The sequence below is a fragment of the Poromitra crassiceps genome (assembly GCF_964638095.1).
Source record: "Poromitra crassiceps genome assembly, chromosome: 6".
Lineage (NCBI taxonomy): Eukaryota > Metazoa > Chordata > Actinopteri > Beryciformes > Melamphaidae > Poromitra > Poromitra crassiceps.
Window position 1 is genome coordinate 29,188,952 of NC_139627.1, and position 23,592 is coordinate 29,212,543.

Below are 23,592 nucleotides of genomic sequence, written 5' to 3' on the forward strand. Positions count from 1 at the left end.
AGGGAGAGAGTCAGAGAGAGAGAGGGGGGAGAGAACGAGAGAGGGAAGAGAGAATTGGAGGATGAACCAGTTCAGATTCGTAACGAAAATTGATGCTTTTGTAATTAGTAGCCTTTTAATTAGTCGTTTCGCTCATATAGGCTATAACATACACATTTAGATTTTATTTCAATAGCCTATACCAGAATTGTCCACTCGGGTTAAGCTATTGTTGCATGGTGCAATGGTGCAGGGAGAAAGAGGTTACTGTATACTATCAATGGTTACTGTATAGCCTACTGGCCGGTGTTGTGTCAGAAAGTGATTTGCTGCCAGAAACTGAGTTTGATCCGCAGGACCACGCACAGCGCTGCCTCGGTAGTGCCTCTACCCACCCTGTCCACCGATTCCCCCCGGCCTGCCTACCCGGCCCAGGTGTGAGCTGGGCCGGGTCCTGAAGAGACCCCCCTTCAGGACACGGCACACTAGCCGAACACAAAGCACCCCTCCCCGCGCTACACACAGACTCCCGTCCCGCCAGACCCTAATTCCCCTGGTAATCCAATTCAAAACGCAAATCACTTTTTCGCACAAAACAATGACAAACAAATTCTCATTATTAAATCAAGGTGTTTTCTGCAGTGTAGGGAGGAGGGATTTCCTGCACTGCGCCGGAGAATGGCATACGCCTGGCGTAGTGGGGTTGTTTGCGCTAAGACCAGCTATTTGCTGGCGTTAAAATTGAGAGCACCCAAGGCCCTTTTTCTAACACATTGCGCTGGAACGCCTATTTTGGAACAGGCAACGCCCAAACCTCTCTCTGCGCTCGCCACATACCGACGGTATCTTCCCCACAGCGCTAAATGACACTTGCACGAGACACATGATAGGCTAGAGGCCCACCAACACGCCTGGGCCACGCCTACACCTGTGTCATTCCAGTGCAAAACTGGACTGTGGAGGCAGACCATAGCTTAAGACGCTGGGAAGATAGCAATAAGAGGCGCGCAGACGATAGTGCCGTACGACGATAGGGCCCGTAGAATGCTGGGATTGACCAATCAGATGAATCAATCAGATCAAAGGGGCTGTGATTGGCTCGGCGGGTTTTCAGGCCGGTTGGAAATGGGAAGGTGGCCAGACGCATCTGCCAGAGCAAAGGAGTTGACAGATTGGTCAGAGGCTCCCAGGCTACATCGCATCCTTCACACCTTGAAAAGAGACATCTTGTATTGTATTATTGACAATTTGTCATTTGCCGAAGACAGTTTGTAACCCACACTCTGTACTCTGTATTTTGTTTTATTTTGTTTCTGTCCCTGTTAAATAAACTAATAAACTAAACTAAGATTGAAATATGGTAACATAAAGATGCAATGCTAATTCTTCCCCTATTATATTCCCATACATTCAGGCGGTGTCTCGTCATAGACGCGTGGTCAATGGGTCAGCATGGGGGAAATCCTCCCGTTCTCCCCACTCAACATAGTTAGCATTTAGCTGCTAGCCCAGCCCAGGCAGACAGGATCGGAGATTCAACCCCCGCAGTAAACGTCTATGTACCTGCTGTTGAATCCCCAATCCTGTAGTGTAGAGCCGCATCACCGTCCTTTGGTGAGTCAGCCCATTGAGATATATGGGGGGTTTCCCCCACCGTCCTTCCATTTGTCCTATTGACACAATGATACCAGAAGTAATGTTTTGTGGGCGTTCCCACACAGACACCTAATACCTCTTTAACTTGTGCTTACAGTTTGAATATTTCTGCTTGTTTCTTCAGATAACCTATATCGAAACCAGTGCCAAGGATCCTCCAATGAATGTGGACAAGGCCTTTCATGAGCTGGTCCGAGTTATAAGGTAACTCAAGTCTCTCTGTACTGGTTTGAAATTATGTTCATGATATAATGACGTTTGATGGAGGAAATATAATATATAAAAAATATATAAGACAAATACACTTTTAGCAAGTGCTTTTGATCTGTGACTAGCCTGTTTCAGCAGTAGTCTTTGTAGTCAGTAGTCTTAATAGCCATGTGCTTTAAATAATGTATGTACATAATCCAATCATTTGACCTAATAAAATTGCCTCAAATCAATCATGCTTTAAAACAAGAGCATCATCCTTCCCCATTTGGTTTCTTTGTTTGTTTGTAAGTTTGTTTGTTGTTTCTTGGGAGGATGAGGGCAGTGAAATAGAGTTGTGCTATAAAAAAGGCAGTTTGTATGCTAGCAGTGAAAGTGTTCTCAGGGAGAGAGAACGAGGAGAGAAAAATCCCAGAGCTATTTCCTGTCTGAAGAGACGTGTAATTTCAGAAGAATTTGGTTCGTGTTGATGTTCTCTATGTGGTCACATCCTGTCTGAGGGCCTGCTGCTGTCACTAGGAGCAACAAAAACAAGGAGCACTTTCAAACTCAGATACTCTTGTGATTTTCCGCCCTGTATTTATAAAAACAAAATGATCCAGATTAGCGAGAGTTCTCCTTGTGCACATGCTGAGTCTGCAACTGACACAAAAATAACCACCCCTCTTTTCTTTTGAGTCCCTCGCTCAGACTGAGGAGGGGAGATCAGTGAATCAACATTGCCCTCTTGTGGTCAGATTGTAGAAAGCACTGTACCTATTTTCATCTACAGTTAACAAAACTGTTCCGCAATATTCTCTTGTCCTATCTCTCTCCCTCTCTCCATCTCCACAGACAACAAGTCCCAGAGCGCAGCCAAAAGAAGAAAAAGAAGATGAAATGGAGAGGAGAGCGTTCCACAGGTTCTCACAGGTTCCACTGCGTCATATTGTGACCTCCCTCATCCTCTGTCATTCATTACACACACACACACACACACACACACACACACACACACACAAGCACGCGTGCGCGCCCACGCACACACACACACACACACGCACACACACACACACGCACACACACACACACATACACACACACCCTTTGGATGTCAGGGAACACTGCACCCTAGCAGTTGCCGACTACTGGAGCACAAACGTGAAGGATGGGCGGATAGAGAGAGGGATGGAAGGAGAACTGAATCTGGAGGACAGCGTCCCCTCAGCCTCTCGCGATGCCTTGGGACAAGCGCCGTGCCCTCCTTTCTGTTCTGGTTCCCTTCAAAGGTTTTGGATCCCTCTCATCCCGTTTCAACCCAGAACAGCGCCGTTGAACTGCTTCACGATCAAGTTCAATTGCAACTTTATTGACACAGAGGGCAAACTTGTGTCTCCTTCAGAAAGGGAAGGAAACAGGAGGAACTGGAGCCTTAAGGCGCCAGGTTAACAGGGATGAGTTCATTTTATGATCCACCTCCAGTGCTGTGTGTTTTTGGTTCTCTGTGCTGAGGTGGCGCCCCCTGCAGAAGGCCGGGTGAATGGACAGAAGACTGGTGACAGTGTGAAACCTATGAAAATGAATGTTTTGTGGTGTTGTCGATGGCTGACCTGTGAGTTCTGTGAGTATAGCCTGTACATTGTGGTTGTGTGATGCTATATGGTTTTGAAAAGTCAAATTGGAGGTGAGGATGAAGGGCTTACTGTAGCTAGCAAAAGAAATGTGGCTCGATGCCGAGAGAGAGAAAAAAGTCAAAATGGTTGACCTGGGTGAAACCTATCATCATATCAGCTGATATTGTTGAATTAATGGTGACATGTGTAAATGAATGCCATTGATTGTAAAGGAGAGTGAGATTGCCTGGTGTATGTTGTTACACATCATGGTGTGTGTTGTTACACCTCATGTAAAACCTAACAGGGCTTAATTTTTCTAGCTACCAACACTGACATCTCAGGGGCCATGTTTACACAGATTTGGATTCCCCCCCCCCCCCACCATATTACATATAAAGCAGAGCCCTTTTTATCAAGTATGTAAAAATAGTTATGATAAACTTAGTGTAGGTTGCCTCTTCAGTCACTGAGATGATTATCAAGATGATAATCATTGATCAGTACTGTATGAACAATGGCCCTGATTTCCACCCTTTGATTTCTTAGTTAGATTCTCCAAAATAAATCATGTTATATGGTTTTTTGTATCTAGACAATATTGAAAATAACAAAATAGTAAAGATCTGATTCTAAGTGGCAATGTAAACCAAGTCAGAGCTGTTTCACAAAGGACTTGAAGGACATCTTTGAAGAGGTAGAATAGACGAGGGATAATGAGGGCTATGTGTTTCAGATTTTAAACAGGCTGGAGAAGCTGTTTTGCACTGGCCACTAGCCAAATGCTGTGATGTGATGTCACGTCATGTCAGGGCTGTAGGACAGAAGAGGCTGCTTTATGTAGGTTAGATAGGAAATGAGAGTGCTTTTTGTATTGCAGGTTCTGCAGGGATAACCCTAGGCTAACAGTGTTGGTCTGGGATGATGATGATAATGATGATGATGATAATCATGCTTTGTCCTAGATCAAACTGCTCCAGCTGGGGTCTCTAGTCCTGGGCTTAAGTTTGAGTTTGCCCACTTTTGAATGTGTCATTGTGTCACTCCTGTCAGCCCAGGGCTAAAAGCCATGTTAGCCTAGCTAGTGACTAAGTTCGGTTTTAAGGGGACCACAAACCCGAAGCAACAAGACATTCAATATGAAGTCAGAGAGGCGGATAGGACTGTACAATTTAATAACCTATGAAATGACTTGTAGTACTGTTAACGCACTAAAAAAAGGATTTGGGGGACATTTTTGTCTGGATGAAAATCGTCTCTTGAAGGAATACGTTTTTGCACTTTTAATAGAATTTCTGACTTTCCTATTGGCATGTTTTCTTTTCAAATGTGTAAATGAAAGGGAAGGCATGGTGGAAATACTCTGAATGTAAAATCAGCTGTAACGAAACAAGCAATAGGGCTCTATCTGCCTGTTGCATTGGAGGGACGAGTGTAACAGAGTTGAGATTCGGATTTTGGATTTGGTTTGATTGGTTAAGGAGTTGGATTTTCAAAAGTCTTTGGAAACTGTAGTTGCATAATGAAAATGTTGAATTGATTTAAGGTTGAGTATGAGAAAAATTGATTTATTGAATTGTGAAGGAAATCCACCTCCAGCTTGAAAGGAATACATACAGTATTACAGTAGTCCACATTGTTAAAGGGACTACAGAAAAGCCAAAAGATTTTTCCAGATAATTAGTCAAACATGGAAGTACTGCTTGTTTGTCAATGAAGCAACAGACTCTGGGCCAGGGGAGGGGGGGGATTACATGAAATGTGTTGATGAAAACGTTGTATCATGTGTTTGATACATTTTTGTATTATTGATATGATTCTTGCAAAGTGTTTTTTTTAAACAACTGAATAATTTATTACTGTCCATGTTACCTCAGTGTGTCCCAGACCTGGACAAAAACTCTCAAATACTGGTCAAACTGGGTAGTAGGCCTTTTGCCTTCTGGAAGTTATCCAGTTTGGGTCCCGAGCTGAAAAAGTTGAAGGATTGACTCATTTAGAGGAGTGCATTGGGCACTTGGGCGGCCTCAAAAGTGCAAATGTAAGCACACCAGGGTCAAACCAAAGATTTCATATCAGGAGGAGGATGACGACCATTATGAGCCTAAGGAACATTTATAGTCCTATTTCTCACTTGCCACTTTCGATGTTCAACGTTCGCTTATCGTAGTAAGGAGACCTAGCTCAGGTACCACCTTAGTGTCTCTGAGTGGACTATTTGACTTTGTTTCTGGTTTGAGGTCCAAATTACAATTTGAAATGGATTCTGTTCCTTTTCTTGGTTTGGTTGCTCGTGGCTGGCACAAAGAAACCAGTTGGTTTGTCCCACCGATCTTGCATTTCAGGCAGACCAAAGCAGATGCTCAAAGTGAATAAAACTACAGATCATTTGACCCTGGTCTATTCACAATGTAAATTGAGCGCACTTTGACTTTTTCAAATGTTAGAGAGGCTTTTTACAGTAGTTGCTGCTGTCAGACAAAAACGTCATCTCCAAAATACTGGCTTTTCAGCAATTTATAAAATAGCCTTTTCAAGCTACTGTGTGCGCTCATGCACTCAAGTTATAGGCTACAATGGATTTCAAATGGGTTCTGGGGGTCATGAACTTACTCAACCCATGCAGTAAAGGACCACGCAAACTTTACATTTGGACGATTGAAAACAAAATGTGCAGTTGCCGCAGCACGGCTGTGAAAGTGATGTTTTTGTGCAGGTCTGTTGTGTTCTAACTGGCTGTGTCAGACTGAAGAGCTAGACGAGGCAGAAACAAAATAAACTGTGGCCTTTCTATCTAGCCTCAGGGGTCGATTATATTTCAATAAAGAAATACAAGTATTGTGACTCGACTGCTCGATTCCGACTGCTTTATTTTACACAGGAGGATGGATGGATATACAAGATATTAATGTGCGCAAGCATTAGATCCCCACACACACACACACACACACACACACACTCCGGCTGTTGAATGGCCTGTGAAGAGAGCCATGCGTAACAGCCACAACGAACAGACCTGCACGTGTTTCCAGAGTGGACTTGCTTGTTCAGCAGAGACTCCCTCATTGATCATCTCAGCCTTCAAGCTCCATGGAGCCAAAGTGAACGTCACTTCCTGCTTTTCTCCCTGTACCAGCGCATGAAAAAATATGAATAGTGGTGAACAGAGAAATACGCTACCTTTTTGATCCCGTTTGAATTGTGTCACGGGAGTACACGTGTCATGTTTGTCAATGTAAAAGATAACTCTGCAAGTCGAGAAAGTCGCAGTTTCTATTGGCTTCAACAATGTTAGAACACCCAAAGCTTAATTTGGCTCTATTGATTTCCATCCCTCTTGGAATTGAGTGGCCCATAGGGCAGAGCAGGTACTGCACATCTACCATCCATTCTATCCAAATAACATAGGTAGATATAATAAGGATATGAGCTAGTGCGTGGCAGAAAATAAGCTATTTGCAGGATGTAAATAGATGCTTTGCAGTTAAGTCAAGTCAAGTCAAGTCAAGTTTATTTATATAGCCCTAATTCACAAGCATGTCTCAGAGGGCTTCACAGAAAGTATGTCTAGCTGATTCTAGCTAACACACAGTAACAAGAATATACAGAATAAAGATAACATTTGAACATTTGAAGAAAGCAGGAGAGTGGAGGAGGGAGGGAGAGGGAGGAGGGAGGAGAGGGGGGAGGTGGGGAGAAAATAGGAAATGTGGAGGAGGAGAGAACAGAGGAGGAGAGATGAGGGTGCAGGGGAGGGAGAGCCAGGGTAGAGGTAGGGTCTAGGGTTGGGGGAGGGGAGGGAGTAGGATACGGGCCCGTATACGGCCTCTGTTCCAGGCCGATTTCACGGCACGTTATAGCTTTATAGTCGTTTTCAGAAAGTTACGTTCTGGGTGAGTAATATAACAAACTAAGCTGAAAATAAGGTCCAGGTTGTAAAAAAGAAAGGTAATTCTCCTTTAAGACATAACTTACTCAGGGGTAGAGCTGTCGCCTCGCAGTCAGAAGGTCCTGAGTTCGATTCTCGCCTGGGACACTGTGGGCGCTGTGGTTGTGTTGCCCCCCATATCTTCAGTGCCTACTGCCCAGGTGGGGTATCTCGTCGTAAGGGCCTTTCTGTCTGTGTGGAGTTTGCATGTTCTCCCCGTGCTCCCCCAGGGGGGTTCCTCCGTATATAACCCCCCCCCCCCCATTAAAAACATGCAGAAGATCAGATCGTCATCCGACCAGTGACGACAACATCCGAAGTCGGTCCCCGGGCGCTGTACGAGAAAGCGACCACTGCTCCTGGCCTGCCCCCCGGAGGAAAGGACAAAGCCAGGATGGGTTAAATGCAGAGGACAAATTTCACCGGCCACCGTCAGCATGTGTGTGTTGTGGCCCTCCGTGCATGTGTTGATTGTAATCGTGTGACAATAAAGACGGGCTTGTCCGTCTGAAATCGTGTTTTTTTTTTTTTAGGTTCAGCTGGTGCAACAGGCTGCTGCAGAGTCCAGGGGAGGGTCCTGGAGAGGCGGGTCAGTGTATGATGACTGTGTGGAGCGTCTGGTCCTGGAAGCTGCTGGCTGTGTGCGAGGTGACGGTGCGGGAGAACGTGTCGCTGTTGGACACGTGGTCGGACACATTGTCGGTCTCGTCACTATCTGACTTGTCAGGTTGGTTCTGGTAGCTCAAGTCCAGCTCACTCTGATCAGAGTCACTGTGTGAGCTGATGTGTCCACTGCTGTCACTGTCGTCTCCGTCATCTCCAATATGGCTGCCAGTGGCGGCCATGTGGATCCGGCTCTCCGGGTGGCCTGGGGGCCTGCGGCGTGTTGCAGTGGAGATCCTCCTCTTTATCAGCTTCCTGCTCCTGCGACTGGTGATGTGTGATGATGTCAGCACCGCCTCCCACAGCCTCAGCTGCTCGTCGTCACTGGAGTCTAGCTCCTCATCGCTGTTTTCCTGGAAGGCCAGAGGTCCCATGCAGAGCACACAGATGTTTCCCAGGCTGAGGAAACACGGCCGGCAGTACAGACCTGAACACTGTGGGATTGGGCAGGCGACCATGTTGTCCCCCCCCCGCTCCTCCACCTCCCGGCATGCCAGGCATCTGACTGACGACAAGCCCAGCAGGTCAGAGACGTAGACACCTCCAGGCAGCCGTAGCAGCAGCGTCCGGAGCGGACTGCTCCCTCCTGCTCCTCGGTCAGCTCTGCTCCTGGCGGCACACATCCTCAGGACATCACCCACAGTCCTTCTCTGCTCCAGGATCTGCTCATGGAGGAACTGGATCCTCTCCTCCTCTCTCTCTGGGTGGTAAATGCCGCAGATGAGTCGTCTGAAGCGCTGCATGAAGCCTCCGGCCAGTGCGCTGAGCAGAGCCAGAGCGTACAGGAGCCCTATGATGTAGTATGTGGTGTACTGCGGCTCAGCAGGCTGGACCAGACACTTGCTGCTGATGACAGTGATGTTTCCTCCCTGCAGGACGTCAAAAGACGCTGCAACGTCTCTGAAGATGTCTGAGGCAAAACCTGTGCCGTTCACCCGCACCTCCACGATGAGCGGAGCTCTGGTAACAACGTCTCCCTTGGTCAGCTGCTGAACCTGGTGCAGCATCCAAAAGACCAGGAAGTCAAGCGCCAGCAGCAAGCCGCCCATCACCATGTGTCTGAGGACCGAGAGGAGGCCGAGGGCCACCGCACGCAACTCTGCCCACGTTAGCCGCAAAGACATTGGTGTGATGTATTTGGTTGCTTCTCTGTGGGTGAGTGGTAGGAGAGAGCATCCGGCCCCTGTGGAGGACCCACTCCCTCTGGCCAGCCGTTGGTCCAGCTTTTCAAACTGAGCTGTGATGTAGAAGTTGTCGAAGTTGTCCTGATGTAGATACCTGTGTCTGTACAGCACCGCCTTTAGGAAGGACCAAGCAAGCAGGACCAGCCCTCCGTACACCAGCAGCTGGCTCAACCACTGGAACGGCTGCAGCTTCGAGGACACCTCCTCCTGTATCTGCTGCAGAGAGTGGCTCACGTCCACGTCTGCGCCAAACGCCACTGAGGCCGTGATGTTGAACTCAAACTCCTGCTTCATCCGCTCGAACGCCGCCACCGTGGGATCTGCCAGGTGGTGCTTGAGGTGACTGGCAATGTACGATGGGACAACGCAGAACAGCTTGCCAGTTCGGGCGAGCTCGCAGAGTGGCAGCAGTCCGTCCACAATATTACAGAGACCCTTGAAGGGTCCCAGAAGAGCAGAGCAGTCTTCCTTGGCCTCGGCGAACAGGGTATAGCATGCAGCGTAGGGCTTGCCGCCCAGCAGAGTGTTACACTCCTCCCCCACGTCCGCCAGGAAGTGCAGGACGTTCTGCAGGGTGCGAGCAACACTGCGGACGTTGTCAGTCAGAGCACTGATGAGGCTCTTGACTCTTCCTGCAGTGCCGCGAGCGTTACTGCTAATCTGTCGGATCCGCTCCAGAGCCGGTAAAAGGGGCGTGGCTGCTCTCTGCAGCAGCTCCTTGGTCTGATTGGCGGCTAGCTCGGCCCCACACAGCAGGCCGGCGGCAGCTCGCCCAGCGTTCATCAGCGTGTTGTCAAGCGGCCCGGACAGCAGCTGACACGTCACCAGGAACAACAGGAGGCTCCGCCCCCTCGCTGAGCAGAGTGAAGGTAGCATGACGGCCACGTTGGCCCGGGCGCCGCCGGACAGCCCCATGCCGAATGCGGCGAGCAAGGCTCCACCCACCGTGGCGTAGACACATGGCCACAATGACTGGTGCTGCAGGAAGAGCGCAGTAGCCCCACACAGTGCCGCCAGCAGCAAGCCCAGGATGAACGCTGCCAGGCTACGGCCCGCCTCCACCATGTGACCTCTCACATGACCTCTGTCGTGCCACCAGCGGCTGGACAGCCTTCGCACGGGGGTTGTGACACTGGCTCTGCCCCTCAGCCTGGTCACACCCCTCAATGTGTCTCCGCCCCTCTCTGCCTCACTCTTGATGCTGGGAATCATGTTGCGGTTGGACCCGCACAAGACTCCTCACAGCAGTAAGACTCAGTCTAACGTTATGAGTTATTATCTTGATTATTACCTGTTCTTACTGCTTGATTGTTGTAGATATCTAACAGGTTGTTTCTTAAGCTTCTCTCTCAATTTATAACCTCAACAGGGAAGGATTAATGACATGACTAATGACATCCCAATTCAGTCTATGACATCACTGATGTCACAATGTCATCAGGTGATGATGGCAGCACTACACAATGCAGCCAAAATCAAAGCTGCAAGATGTATTCACTCTGGCTCTAAAATAAATATAATTTTTGCCAGGCAGCTGGCTGCCGGCCTAAACATCTGGCTCTGTCTGAAGGAAGGAAGCTACCTGAGTGACAACCCTCAAAATGCTCGAGTGACATCACTGATGACATCACTCACTGATAACATCACTCACTGATGATTACATCACAATTGCTCGAGTGACATCACTCGGAAGGCTGACTGACTCACAACCCTGAGGACAAATGATGTCATCAGTGGCCGGCAGCCAGCTGCCTGGCAATAATTTTGTCAGGCAGCCAGATGACAGTGCAGTCCAATATATAATATACACAAATTAGAAGGACCCAAGTGATCATTTGGAATTTACTGTCCAAAAGGTGCACAATGTAAGTTCGAGGATAATATAAACAGAGAGAGATAGAGATAATTTTCTCTATGTAAAGTTGGAGGAACTTCCTGATGCATTGAGCATCTGGGGTTGGATCGTTTACGTGAGTCATAGCTGCTGTTTATTTTAATAGATAAAGATAAATGCTACTAGTAGTATATACATGATTATGCATGCATAGTACCCTCCTCCTGCTATTAATTATGCTACACCTTACGTGCCTTGATGAAGACTGCAAGTTGAATTGTTGTAACGTTTGCAACAAAGATGTGTGTGCCTTGGACTATTCTGTTGGGGATTTCAGCCTTCCTAACTCCAATGAGCTCCATTCCCTCTTGTGCCTTTTGAGGTTATAAAATGAATTTATTTGATTTGATGCAGAACACACATCATGACAAACACCATTATGTTTGACACAGTTGACACTTCAAACAAGGCAGCCTATAAGCTGCCAACTCATCTTCCCTGCAGTTCCTATGTGTGAAACGCTGCTTTCTCCCTCCACCCCTCCACATCAGCATTATGATAATGATAATAATCAACTTTATCGGTATAGCACCTTTCTCAACAAGGTTACAAAGTAAGAAATACAATACAAATAAACATTAAAAACAGTTAAAACATTAAAACAACATAATGCAATACACAGAATAAGCACACCAAAGAAGGCCAATGGTATAATAAGGGAAACAATTTTAAATAAGCAACAAGCATGAATTAAAATAGGCTGTAAATAAAAATGGACCAAGTTAAAAAGCCCTAAAAATAAAATGAAATGTTGAATTGAATGGGAATTGAATTAGAATTAAGTCTAACATATCAGAGAGTAATAGAATCATATAGAATGCGTGTTATATCGTTCTGTATCAAATTTTCATTGTGCCCCTAAAATTCTGCATGTGATCCTAACTTTTTCAACTTAGGAGCACATGTGCTCCTTGGCAAAATAGTAAGTGTCGAGAAACTAATGATATCTATACTGTTTATTAACTCTTTCCCCACCAATCATGTGATTCTACGGCAATCTGTGTTTTCACTGTTATATGATAGATGGCTCTCTTACGCACCTTGTGAAATAGTACAGCACTTCCAGGGTTACAAAGAAGTGATGGTGATGTCCGCCAAAACGGCGCCCAACGGGCGCCGTCGAAAAAAATTTGAGTGTTTTTTTTTTACCTTTTTTAGCCGTATTTAAAGGAATATCTCATTTTAAATCAACATTAGGATTATACTGTTGTGATGTCATTATTCAGTATCTTCTCCTTTTCTCACTAACTTTCATGTCACCACCTGCTCTCCTGTCAGCATTCTAACTTACAAACACAAACTGTAGGTTTAGCCATCATGTTCTTTCATAAACAGCCTGATTGGAAAGAAAACATTGCCACTGAGATGTCACAACAAGCACTTTTATTATTATTATTTAGTATTTATTATTGCTGTTATGCTGTAAAAAAAAAAAAAAAAAAAATTTGTTTGGGCCCCTTGATGTCCCGGGCCCCGGGGCTTCAGCCCCGGTAAGCCCGTTGGTAAAATCGGCCCTGGCTACAGAATAGAATCTGTTGTCACCCCGTTTTAAAGAATTTGTTACTGCCAGCTGTTTCAAACCATTTCTGTGCAGAGTCTGACACTAGAGGCCTGTTTTCACATTCATCTGCTGAAAGTGCAAAGTTTCTCTGAGCTCACTGAAAATGTGATTTTTAACTAGCATGATTCGTGACATCATGAATACTGGAGCCAATCCCTCTCCAGTATTCAGCAGTTAAAGCCCTTGTTTGTATGCTGTGATTGGCTAGTTATGTTCTGGGTTACCCTGGTTGGTTGCTTTAATTTTTAATGAGGCAGAAGGAGGGGGAAGTCATTTTTTAACAAGATACCGGTAATACTTTTTTGTGTGGGAAAAACCATGTTATTTACCTGGAGAAATGAAGGGAGAAATGAGTAGTGGCTTTTCAAAATTCTCTCTCTCTCATATAAAGCAGAAGAAATTTGATAAAGCGATGCTGCTAGGAGTTGTCAGATGTCTGTAAAATGTTTGGCTCAATTGAAGAATTGTTGAGGATTGTTTTGCCATTATTAAGGCCCAAGTCAGCGCTGTCATTCGCCTCCGGACCGGTGCTGTCTTTTGTCTCCTTCAATCTGATCCCAAAAAGACTGCAGAGCTTGTTCAGCATCAGGTCTACGATCTCTTCCTCCTCTGACGGCTGGGCGAGAGGGGAGACAGACAATAAGAGCACAATTTAACGCGTAGGCTTTTAACACTATGCACATACTGCTGAGCACATGAAAAGTTATTTTGACCCTTGTCTGTTTTAATTGATGGTGGGAGTTATGACATTCTAGTGCTTGCTTGACAGATACAGGGTTATTGAGTTGTATATCAATAATGATGGGGAAAAATAAAGCTTGAAAGCCGTACATCCCTTTGAAAATAATGAGTGTGATTCAGTTCAGCTTAATACAAGTAACACGTAAAGGTTCAGTGATTAAACTAAAATGCAGTTAAAGCATGCTTTACCGGCTTAAATGTGGGGGGAAAAAACAAAAAACATTATTGCCAAAGCAGTTTACAGCACATACATAATAGTATAACAATCATATTAAAACAATCCATGGAAAAGATTTGGCATAACAATATGTGATTAGTTGTTTGTAATGACCATCCCTGATTAAAAAATATATATACCTTGTGATGCATTTGCTCGTGGCTGAATGCCATGAGGATGACTGAGATGAAGAAATTCAGCACCACAAAGGTCATAAACACAATACAGGAACCAATGAGGAGCACACCAAGCACCAGGTTGTAGTTCAGGACCTGGTGAACAGGGAGTCATGAAGCATCAGTTTCCGCGTAAGAAGTGTAAAAAATGAACCTTAACCTTGCAAGGCAGCTGCATCCGCGTGAAATCATGACATCAGGATCACATTGGGAGGGCAATTTGACACTTTTGACATCAGTGCTACTCACATAATCACCTGTGCTGCTCCTCCCACAAATGCAGGATCCTTACAAATGAGACAGTGTACTAAATGGAAATGAACAGGCTTTCCTATAAGACAGGTTTTCAAAGTGGGAGGTGGGCTTCAGCGGAGGCTCAGTGAATGGAAGTGAAACAATATGACATTACCTCAAAAGGAGATCACATAGAATAGTGTGTGATGTGGATAAAGAGATCGTTCATAGATACAGTCGTTTTGGGGGAATGCCCCCCCCCCCCCCCCCCCCAATAACACACATACGCGCACACATGCATGCACACGCACACACGCACACACACACACACACACACACACACACACACACACACACACACACACACACACACACACACACACACACACACACACACACACACACACACACACACACACACACACACACACACACACACACACACATGCTTTCCCAGAGTCAGAAACTAATGAATGTCTTCAGACCTATTTGTATGAGGGGCATCTTTTTCCATGCTCTTTCTGAGGGGAAGCCCAGTGTCCCAATTTGAAAACCGCCTGCTATAAGATACAATACTGAGGATACATGAGATATGATCATCCAAACACAAGTTTGCAAGCTTTACATGTTTATTTACACACTCAGTCGGTAAGAATCTCACTGACCTCCTCATAGTTAAAGATGCCCACTTGCAAGCTGAACATGTTGAGGAGAGAATCCATGAGAGTCTTGTAGGAGGACATCTTCCAGCCATACAACAGGTTACACTAGAGAAATAATATGAGCATTATGGATAATTAATTTATTATCTTATAGCTTTCAGTTTGAAATGAGTTGGTAATTTCTGAGGTACTGGACTATATGAGGCTCGTTATTATTTAATAACTTTATAATAGTATACTAGTAATACTATATATAGACTAAATCTGATGAGTTTAATTAGATGCTTGAAGCATGAATAATTGAAAAGACAATCCACTTCCCGGACTTTGTACAGACTGCCTAATAACCCCCCCCCCCCCCCCCGCTCCCCCCAACACACACACATATACATTATGTAAAAACACGAGAGAAACTGATTCATTCTCTCGAGGTTCATCAGGGATGGACAACTTTGATGATACTGTACAGAGGGCCACAATCCCCCCCCCCACTACCAGAGGGCCAGATTGTGACCCTCACTACCAGAGGGCCAGATTGTGACCCTCACTACCAGAGGGTCAGATTGTGACCCTCACTACCAGAGGGTCAGATTGTGACCCTCACTACCAGAGGGTCAGATTGTGACCCTCACTACCAGAGGGCCAGATTGTGACCCTCACTACCAGAGGGCCAGATTGTGACCCTCACTACCAGAGGGTCAGATTGTGACCCTCACTACCAGAGGGCCAGATTGTAACCCTCACTACCAGAGGGTCAGATTGTGACCCTCACTACCAGAGGGCCAGATTGTAACCCTCACTACCAGAGGGCCAGATTGTAACCCTCACTACCAGAGGGCCAGAGTGTGACCCTCACTACCAGAGGGCCAGATTGTAACCCTCACTAGCAGAGGGCCAGATTGTAACCCTCACTACCAGAGGGTCAGATTGTGACCCTCACTACCAGAGGGCCAGAGTGTGACCCTCACTACCAGAGGGCCAGATTGTAACCCTCACTACCAGAGGGCCAGATTGTAACCCTCACTACCAGAGGGCCAGAGTGTGACCCTCACTACCAGAGGGCCAGATTGTAACCCTCACTACCAGAGGGCCAGATTGTAACCCTCACTACCAGAGGGTCAGATTGTGACCCTCACTACCAGAGGGCCAGAGTGTGACCCTCACTACCAGAGGGCCAGATTGTGACCCTCACTACCAGAGGGCCAGATTGTGACCCTCACTACCAGAGGGCCAGATTGTAACCCTCACTACCAGAGGGCCAGATTGTAATCCTCACTACCAGAGGGCCAGATTGTAACCCTCACTACCAGAGGGCCAGATTGTAACCCTCACTACCAGAGGGCCAGATTGTAACCCTCACTACCAGAGGGCCAGAGTGTGACCCTCACTACCAGAGGGCCAGATTGTAACCCTCACTACCAGAGGGCCAGATTGTAACCCTCACTACCAGAGGGTCAGATTGTGACCCTCACTACCAGAGGGCCAGAGTGTGACCCTCACTACCAGAGGGCCAGATTGTGACCCTCACTACCAGAGGGCCAGATTGTGACCCTCACTACCAGAGGGCCAGATTGTAACCCTCACTACCAGAGGGCCAGATTGTAACCCTCACTACCAGAGGGCCAGAGTGTGACCCTCACTACCAGAGGGCCAGATTGTGACCCTCACTACCAGAGGGCCAGATTGTAACCCTCACTACCAGAGGGCCAGAGTGTGACCCTCACTACCAGAGGGTCAGATTGTGACCCTCACTACCAGAGGGCCAGATTGTGACCCTCACTACCAGAGGGCCAGATTGTGACCCTCACTACCAGAGGGTCAGATTGTGACCCTCACTACCAGAGGGCCAGATTGTAACCCTCACTACCAGAGGGTCAGATTGTGACCCTCACTACCAGAGGGCCAGAGTGTGACCCTCACTACCAGAGGGCCAGATTGTGACCCTCACTACCAGAGGGTCAGATTGTGACCCTCACTACCAGAGGGCCAGAGTGTGACCCTCACTACCAGAGGGCCAGATTGTGACCCTCACTACCAGAGGGCCAGATTGTAACCCTCACTACCAGAGGGCCAGAGTGTGACCCTCACTACCAGAGGGTCAGATTGTGACCCTCACTACCAGAGGGCCAGATTGTGACCCTCACTACCAGAGGGCCAGATTGTGACCCTCACTACCAGAGGGCCAGATTGTAACCCTCACTACCAGAGGGCCAGATTGTAACCCTCACTACCAGAGGGCCAGATTGTAACCCTCACTACCAGAGGGCCAGAGTGTGACCCTCACTACCAGAGGGCCAGATTGTAACCCTCACTACCAGAGGGCCAGATTGTAACCCTCACTACCAGAGGGTCAGATTGTGAGCCTCACTACCAGAGGGCCAGATTGTAACCCTCACTACCAGAGGGCCAGAGTGTGACCCTCACTACCAGAGGGCCAGATTGTAACCCTCACTACCAGAGGGCCAGATTGTAACCCTCACTACCAGAGGGCCAGATTGTAACCCTCACTACCAGAGGGCCAGAGTGTGACCCTCACTACCAGAGGGCCAGATTGTAACCCTCACTACCAGAGGGCCAGATTGTAACCCTCACTACCAGAGGGCCAGAGTGTGACCCTCACTACCAGAGGGCCAGATTGTAACCCTCACTACCAGAGGGCCAGATTGTAACCCTCACTACCAGAGGGTCAGATTGTGACCCTCACTACCAGAGGGCCAGAGTGTGACCCTCACTACCAGAGGGCCAGATTGTGACCCTCACTACCAGAGGGCCAGATTGTGACCCTCACTACCAGAGGGCCAGATTGTAACCCTCACTACCAGAGGGCCAGATTGTAATCCTCACTACCAGAGGGCCAGATTGTAACCCTCACTACCAGAGGGCCAGATTGTAACCCTCACTACCAGAGGGCCAGATTGTAACCCTCACTACCAGAGGGCCAGAGTGTGACCCTCACTACCAGAGGGCCAGATTGTAACCCTCACTACCAGAGGGCCAGATTGTAACCCTCACTACCAGAGGGTCAGATTGTGACCCTCACTACCAGAGGGCCAGAGTGTGACCCTCACTACCAGAGGGCCAGATTGTGACCCTCACTACCAGAGGGCCAGATTGTGACCCTCACTACCAGAGGGCCAGATTGTAACCCTCACTACCAGAGGGCCAGATTGTAACCCTCACTACCAGAGGGCCAGAGTGTGACCCTCACTACCAGAGGGCCAGATTGTGACCCTCACTACCAGAGGGCCAGATTGTAACCCTCACTACCAGAGGGCCAGAGTGTGACCCTCACTACCAGAGGGTCAGATTGTGACCCTCACTACCAGAGGGCCAGATTGTGACCCTCACTACCAGAGGGCCAGATTGTGACCCTCACTACCAGAGGGTCAGATTGTGACCCTCACTACCAGAGGGCCAGATTGTAACCCTCACTACCAGAGGGTCAGATTGTGACCCTCACTACCAGAGGGCCAGAGTGTGACCCTCACTACCAGAGGGCCAGATTGTGACCCTCACTACCAGAGGGTCAGATTGTGACCCTCACTACCAGAGGGCCAGAGTGTGACCCTCACTACCAGAGGGCCAGATTGTGACCCTCACTAGCAGAGGGCCAGATTGTAACCCTCACTACCAGAGGGCCAGAGTGTGACCCTCACTACCAGAGGGTCAGATTGTGACCCTCACTACCAGAGGGCCAGATTGTGACCCTCACTACCAGAGGGCCAGATTGTGACCCTCACTACCAGAGGGTCAGATTGTGACCCTCACTACCAGAGGGCCAGATTGTAACCCTCACTACCAGAGGGTCAGATTGTGACCCTCACTACCAGAGGGCCAGATTGTAACCCTCACTACCAGAGGGCCAGATTGTGACCCTCACTACCAGAGGGTCAGATTGTGACCCTCACTACCAGAGGGCCAGAGTGTGACCCTCACTACCAGAGGGCCAGATTGTGACCCTCACTACCAGAGGGCCAGATTGTGACCCTCACTACCAGAGGGCCAGATTGTAACCCTCACTACCAGAGGGCCAGATTGTGACCCTCACTACCAGAGGGCCAGATTGTAACCCTCACTACCAGAGGGCCAGATTGTGACCCTCACTACCAGAGGGCCAGATTGTAACCCTCACTACCAGAGGGCCAGATTGTGACCCTCACTACCAGAGGGCCAGATTGTAACCCTCACTACCAGAGGGCCAGAGTGTGACCCTAACTACCAGAGGGCCAGATTGTGACCCTCACTACCAGAGGGCCAGATTGTGACCCTCACTACCAGAGGGCCAGATTGTAACCCTCACTACCAGAGGGCCAGATTGTAACCCTCACTACCAGAGGGCCAGAGTGTGACCCTCACTACCAGAGGGCCAGATTGTAACCCTCACTACCAGAGGGCAAGATTGTAACCCTCACTACCAGAGGGTCAGATTGTGACCCTCACTACCAGAGGCCCAGATTGTAACCCTCACTACCAGAGGGCCAGAGTGTGACCCTCACTACCAGAGGGCCAGATTGTGACCCTCACTACCAGAGGGTCAGATTGTGACCCTCACTACCAGAGGGCCAGATTGTGACCCTCACTACCAGAGGGCCAGATTGTAACCCTCACTACCAGAGGGCCAGATTGTAACCCTCACTACCAGAGGGTCAGATTGTGACCCTCACTACCAGAGGGCCAGATTGTAACCCTCACTACCATGAGGGCCAGATTGTAACCCTCACTACCAGAGGGCCAGAGTGTGACCCTAACTACCAGAGGGCCAGATTGTAACCCTCACTACCAGAGGGCCAGATTGTAACCCTCACTACCAGAGGGCCAGAGTGTGACCCTCACTACCAGAGGGTCAGATTGTGACCCTCACTACCAGAGGGCCAGATTGTAACCCTCACTACCAGAGGGCCAGAGTGTGACCCTCACTACCAGAGGGCCAGATTGTGACCCTCACTACCAGAGGGCCAGATTGTAACCCTCACTACCAAAGGGCCAGATTGTGACCCTCACTACCAGAGGGCCAGATTGTAACCCTCACTACCAGAGGGCCAGATTGTAACCCTCACTACCAGAGGGCCAGATTGTAACCCTCACTACCAGAGGGCCAGATTGTAACCCTCACTACCAGAGGGCCAGATTGTAACCCTCACTACCAGAGGGCCAGATTGTAACCCTCACTACCAGAGGGCCAGATTGTAACCCTCACTACCAGAGGGCCAGAGTGTGACCCTCACTACCAGAGGGCCAGATTGTAACCCTCACTACCAGAGGGCCAGATTGTAACCCTCACTACCAAAGGGCCAGATTGTGACCCTCACTACCAAAGGGCCAGATTGTAACCCTCACTACCAGAGGGCCAGATGCTTTCTGTGTTTTCAATCACTGAATGAATTAAATGGGATTTGATTTAATTAAAGATCATATTATACATCTGGGGTTAAATAACACAAACTTTCTATTCCCACTGAGAGAGGACGAGAGCCTATCCCTGTTGTAGATGAAAACACAAAAGAAAGACAAATGGGTTTACACTGTCTGAGGCAAGAGAACAAGCTTTGTTAAAAAGAAAAGTCCTCACAGTGATGGCATAAGCCAGAAACATGATCAGCATGATCAGTAGGTAGCCCGACATGTCTGCCCAGGCCCGCTGCAGCGTGGCTGTCAGCATGTTCATCTTGGAGTTCAGCCTGAACAGGTGCCACAGTTTGACTGTGGCCAGCAGAACCAGGAAGGCGATCACATACTGTAGCACTGAGTCCACTGAGGCTGTGTCACAGAAACTGGCAAATCTACAATTAAAGCAAAGATGTGATTAAAAATAATAACAATAATAATAATAATAATAAAGATAATAGAGTACCAACAAAGCATGCAATGATTTAGCAAGCAAGAGCATTACAATTTACACCTATCCATAAAGCCTGCTGAATTTACACTTTTGGCAAATATTGGCCTAGTTTTCATTTGATGTGCAGACTAGATTCAAGATTCAATACTTTATTGCCAACTTAGTTGTCAGGATTTTGTCTCAGTTTGCTCACAACAGAACAACATTAACAAGGAAGACAAGAGGATCCTCACTGCTCTTTGTGGTTGTGGTAGTAGTCCATATCTCGATTCCCGAGCACAGTCCGTATGATGAAGATAGCCATGGCGCTCCAGCTGAGAAGGATGATGGTCAGTTCCAGAAGGTTCCACATGCTCCTGAAGTAAGCCCATCTCTGCTGCTTCATCAGTTTTCCCTGTCAGGAAAATAAATGAGGCAAGACTGCCATAATAGCTCATGCTACAGGATTTGTGAGCATAACATGAAAATGGTCTTAAGTGCATCACCCTGCATTTGCGTAAGATTAAACCATCTTGGACAAATGTGTTAAGGGTCAGCATGAGGTCTTCACACCCAAAAAAGCACACTAGCTAATAGCTAATGCATTTTAGGACTGTGAATATGGTCAATATGAGGCCATTTACACCTGGCGTTAACATGCGTTTTGTGTGATCAGATTGCAATCAGATTGTGTTTTATCACTTGAAACGCCAGGTGTAAACACCCCCACAACGCATTGAAGAAGGATTGCAATCTGATCGGCCAAACCACCTCCGGAGGTGGTCATGGATGCATTGTGTACACATTGAACACAAGTGTAAATGCAATGTTTCCTCTCAATCTGGATACAGCAACTTTATGCGGATTGAGAGGACAACCATTTCTGCAATCTCTCTCGTAACGGGACAAGCCCGTCCGTCCCCTCTCGTAACGGGACAAGCCCGTCTTTTATTGTCACACGAGTGGTGGAAGACGAGGCCGGTTAAAAGTGTCCTCTGCATTTAACCCATCCAGGCATGTCCTTTCCTCCGGGGGGCAGGCCAGGAGCAGTGGTCGCTTTCTCGTACAGCGCCCGGGGACCAACTTCGGATGTTGTCGTCACTGGTCGGATGACGATGACGATCTGATCTTTTGCATGTTTTTAGTGGGGGGGTTATATACGGAGGAACCCCCCTGGGGGAGCACGGGGAGAACATGCAAACTCCACACAGAGAGAAAGGCCCTTACGACGAGATACCCCACCTGGGCAGTAGGCACTGAAGATATGGGGGGGAACACAACCACAGCGCCCACAGTGTCCCAGGCGAGAATCAAACTCAGGACCTTCTGACTGTGAGGCGACAGCTCTACCACTGAGCCACCGTGCCCCCGCATTGCAATCAGATTGCAGAAAATGCATGTTAACGCCAGGTGTAAATGGAATCAGGCTGAAGTGATCAAATACAATCTGATTGCAATCTGATGGCAGAAAACGCATGTTAACGGCAGGTGTAAATGGCCTCTATGGTTGTTTTATAAATCACGACATTTATGAAAATGTTAACGCATTGAGAAAAAACAATCAATGTTGGGGTAGAGGGTAAATTGCTCTCTGCATTGTGTTCTACAATATATTTTACATTTGTTTTGTGGTCATCTCCATACTGTTTAATGTCCTTGAACACTAAACTGAAAGGTGAACTTCAAAGAGATCCACACAGATATCAAGTATTAGATCTGAATTAATTTTCATGGTCATTTATTATGATGCCCCATCAACCCCTCAAACTTTTTAATATCAACAACCCCTAATTTAGTATCCATAGGCCCACAGACCTCCATTTAAATCCGATCTCTGTTAATATTTGTATTGTCACTCTAGATATGATTTTGATTGTTGCATTGTATTGTTTGTGTTTGTTCTGTATTGTATAAGATAACGGAGAGATAACTACATTCTAACTACTGTACATGCATCCCAAACCATGGCCACAGGACACATCTGAACAGACTAATGGAGCCCAGTTCTCAATGCATTCAACAAACCTGTCTTTTCTCCTCGCTAAATTCAAATGGTCAAGTGGTGAACGAACAAATACTAGTGAAAAGCAAACTGAGCAATTCATGGGTTTGGAGCGACAAGCACTTATATACTATGGTGAAATAAATACACAATATGGCTACACTTGCTACTGTATGATAAGTAGTCACATAAATGTTTACCTGGAGGAACATGTAGTAGAGGATGAAGAGAAAGTAGATGCCATCAGCAACCATAACAAAGAGGTGAAGGGCACCAGGGGAATGGTAAAGACGAACATTTTGCAGCTCACTGCGGAACTGGAAGGCTCCTATATAACACACATGAACAACTTGATATAAAACACATGCCGGCTACTTTCTCATTAATGTAAATCACTTTGAAGGAATAAAAAACGACAGTGTAGTGACTACCCAGTGACTGTGATTACAATCCTGATAAATATTAAGAATAGAAGCAACACATGGGAGAGAAATTAAATCTGGCATTAGAAAGCGTCTCTGGACTTGGACGCTACGAAATGTAGAGCTAACAGTTGTGACAACATGTCTTTGTACAATCATAATGATGCAGTGGAAGCCTGAGAGAGAAACATCTTGAACAAAGCTGCAGTCAAACGGTAATCATGGTCCCACTCAGCCTTACCTACAGCTGTGGTCTCCAGCAAGAGTGTGACGATGCAGAAGAGGTTCACATTGGCGTTGTACACGGTGAACTCAATAAAGATTGCCCTTGTGTAGGTATCAAACCAGGTGTTCTTGAATAGATACTCAAGGATGCTGTAGATAAAATACATAAGGATACATTCACTATACTATAATGAGCCTATAGTCACTACATATACCGGTAGTCACTACATATAGTGTATATGCTTAGTGTAATGAGCCTATAGGGTGGAGACTCTGGAGACGATGTGCCATGGGCACACTTTTTTGGGTGTGACCAAACTCATGCCGAAATTCGGTACTGCACTCTGTCGGGTCCCCAGCAGTGTACCCCCCAAGGTTGAAGTCGATCGGATGAACTATTCTTGAGATAAACTGCTTTTTATATGGCC

At 47.2% G+C, this 23,592-nt stretch overlaps 3 protein-coding genes across 3 annotated transcripts in view; 1 reads left to right on the forward strand and 2 right to left on the reverse strand.

The window, feature by feature from the left end:
- Positions 1 to 6,262, forward strand: part of mrasa (muscle RAS oncogene homolog a) — a 34,190-nt gene extending 27,928 nt beyond the window's left edge. Inside the window, exons 5-6 of the mRNA XM_083638655.1 lie at positions 1,760 to 1,839; positions 2,680 to 6,262. Coding sequence (XP_083494781.1) covers positions 1,760 to 1,839; positions 2,680 to 2,779 — 180 coding nt within the window. The 3' untranslated portion in view covers positions 2,780 to 6,262. The remainder of the gene's footprint in view (positions 1 to 1,759; positions 1,840 to 2,679) is intronic.
- A 1,693-nt stretch (positions 6,263 to 7,955) lies between these two features.
- dcst2 (DC-STAMP domain containing 2) lies at positions 7,956 to 10,424 on the reverse strand (the record flags this gene model as incomplete). The annotated part of the gene is made up of 1 exon (XM_083638184.1): positions 7,956 to 10,424. The coding sequence occupies one exon, from the start codon at positions 10,422 to 10,424 to the stop codon at positions 7,956 to 7,958; it is 2,469 nt and encodes an 822-aa protein (XP_083494310.1).
- Positions 10,425 to 13,085: 2,661 nt separating this feature from the next.
- Positions 13,086 to 23,592, reverse strand: part of LOC310777833 (polycystin-1-like protein 2) — a gene marked incomplete at both ends in the record, with an annotated part of 69,238 nt that continues 58,731 nt past the window's right edge. The window contains 7 exons of the mRNA XM_083638185.1: positions 13,086 to 13,283; positions 13,766 to 13,897; positions 14,701 to 14,802; positions 20,267 to 20,477; positions 20,770 to 20,930; positions 22,718 to 22,845; positions 23,181 to 23,314. Coding sequence (XP_083494311.1) covers positions 13,086 to 13,283; positions 13,766 to 13,897; positions 14,701 to 14,802; positions 20,267 to 20,477; positions 20,770 to 20,930; positions 22,718 to 22,845; positions 23,181 to 23,314 — 1,066 coding nt within the window. The remainder of the gene's footprint in view (positions 13,284 to 13,765; positions 13,898 to 14,700; positions 14,803 to 20,266; positions 20,478 to 20,769; positions 20,931 to 22,717; positions 22,846 to 23,180; positions 23,315 to 23,592) is intronic.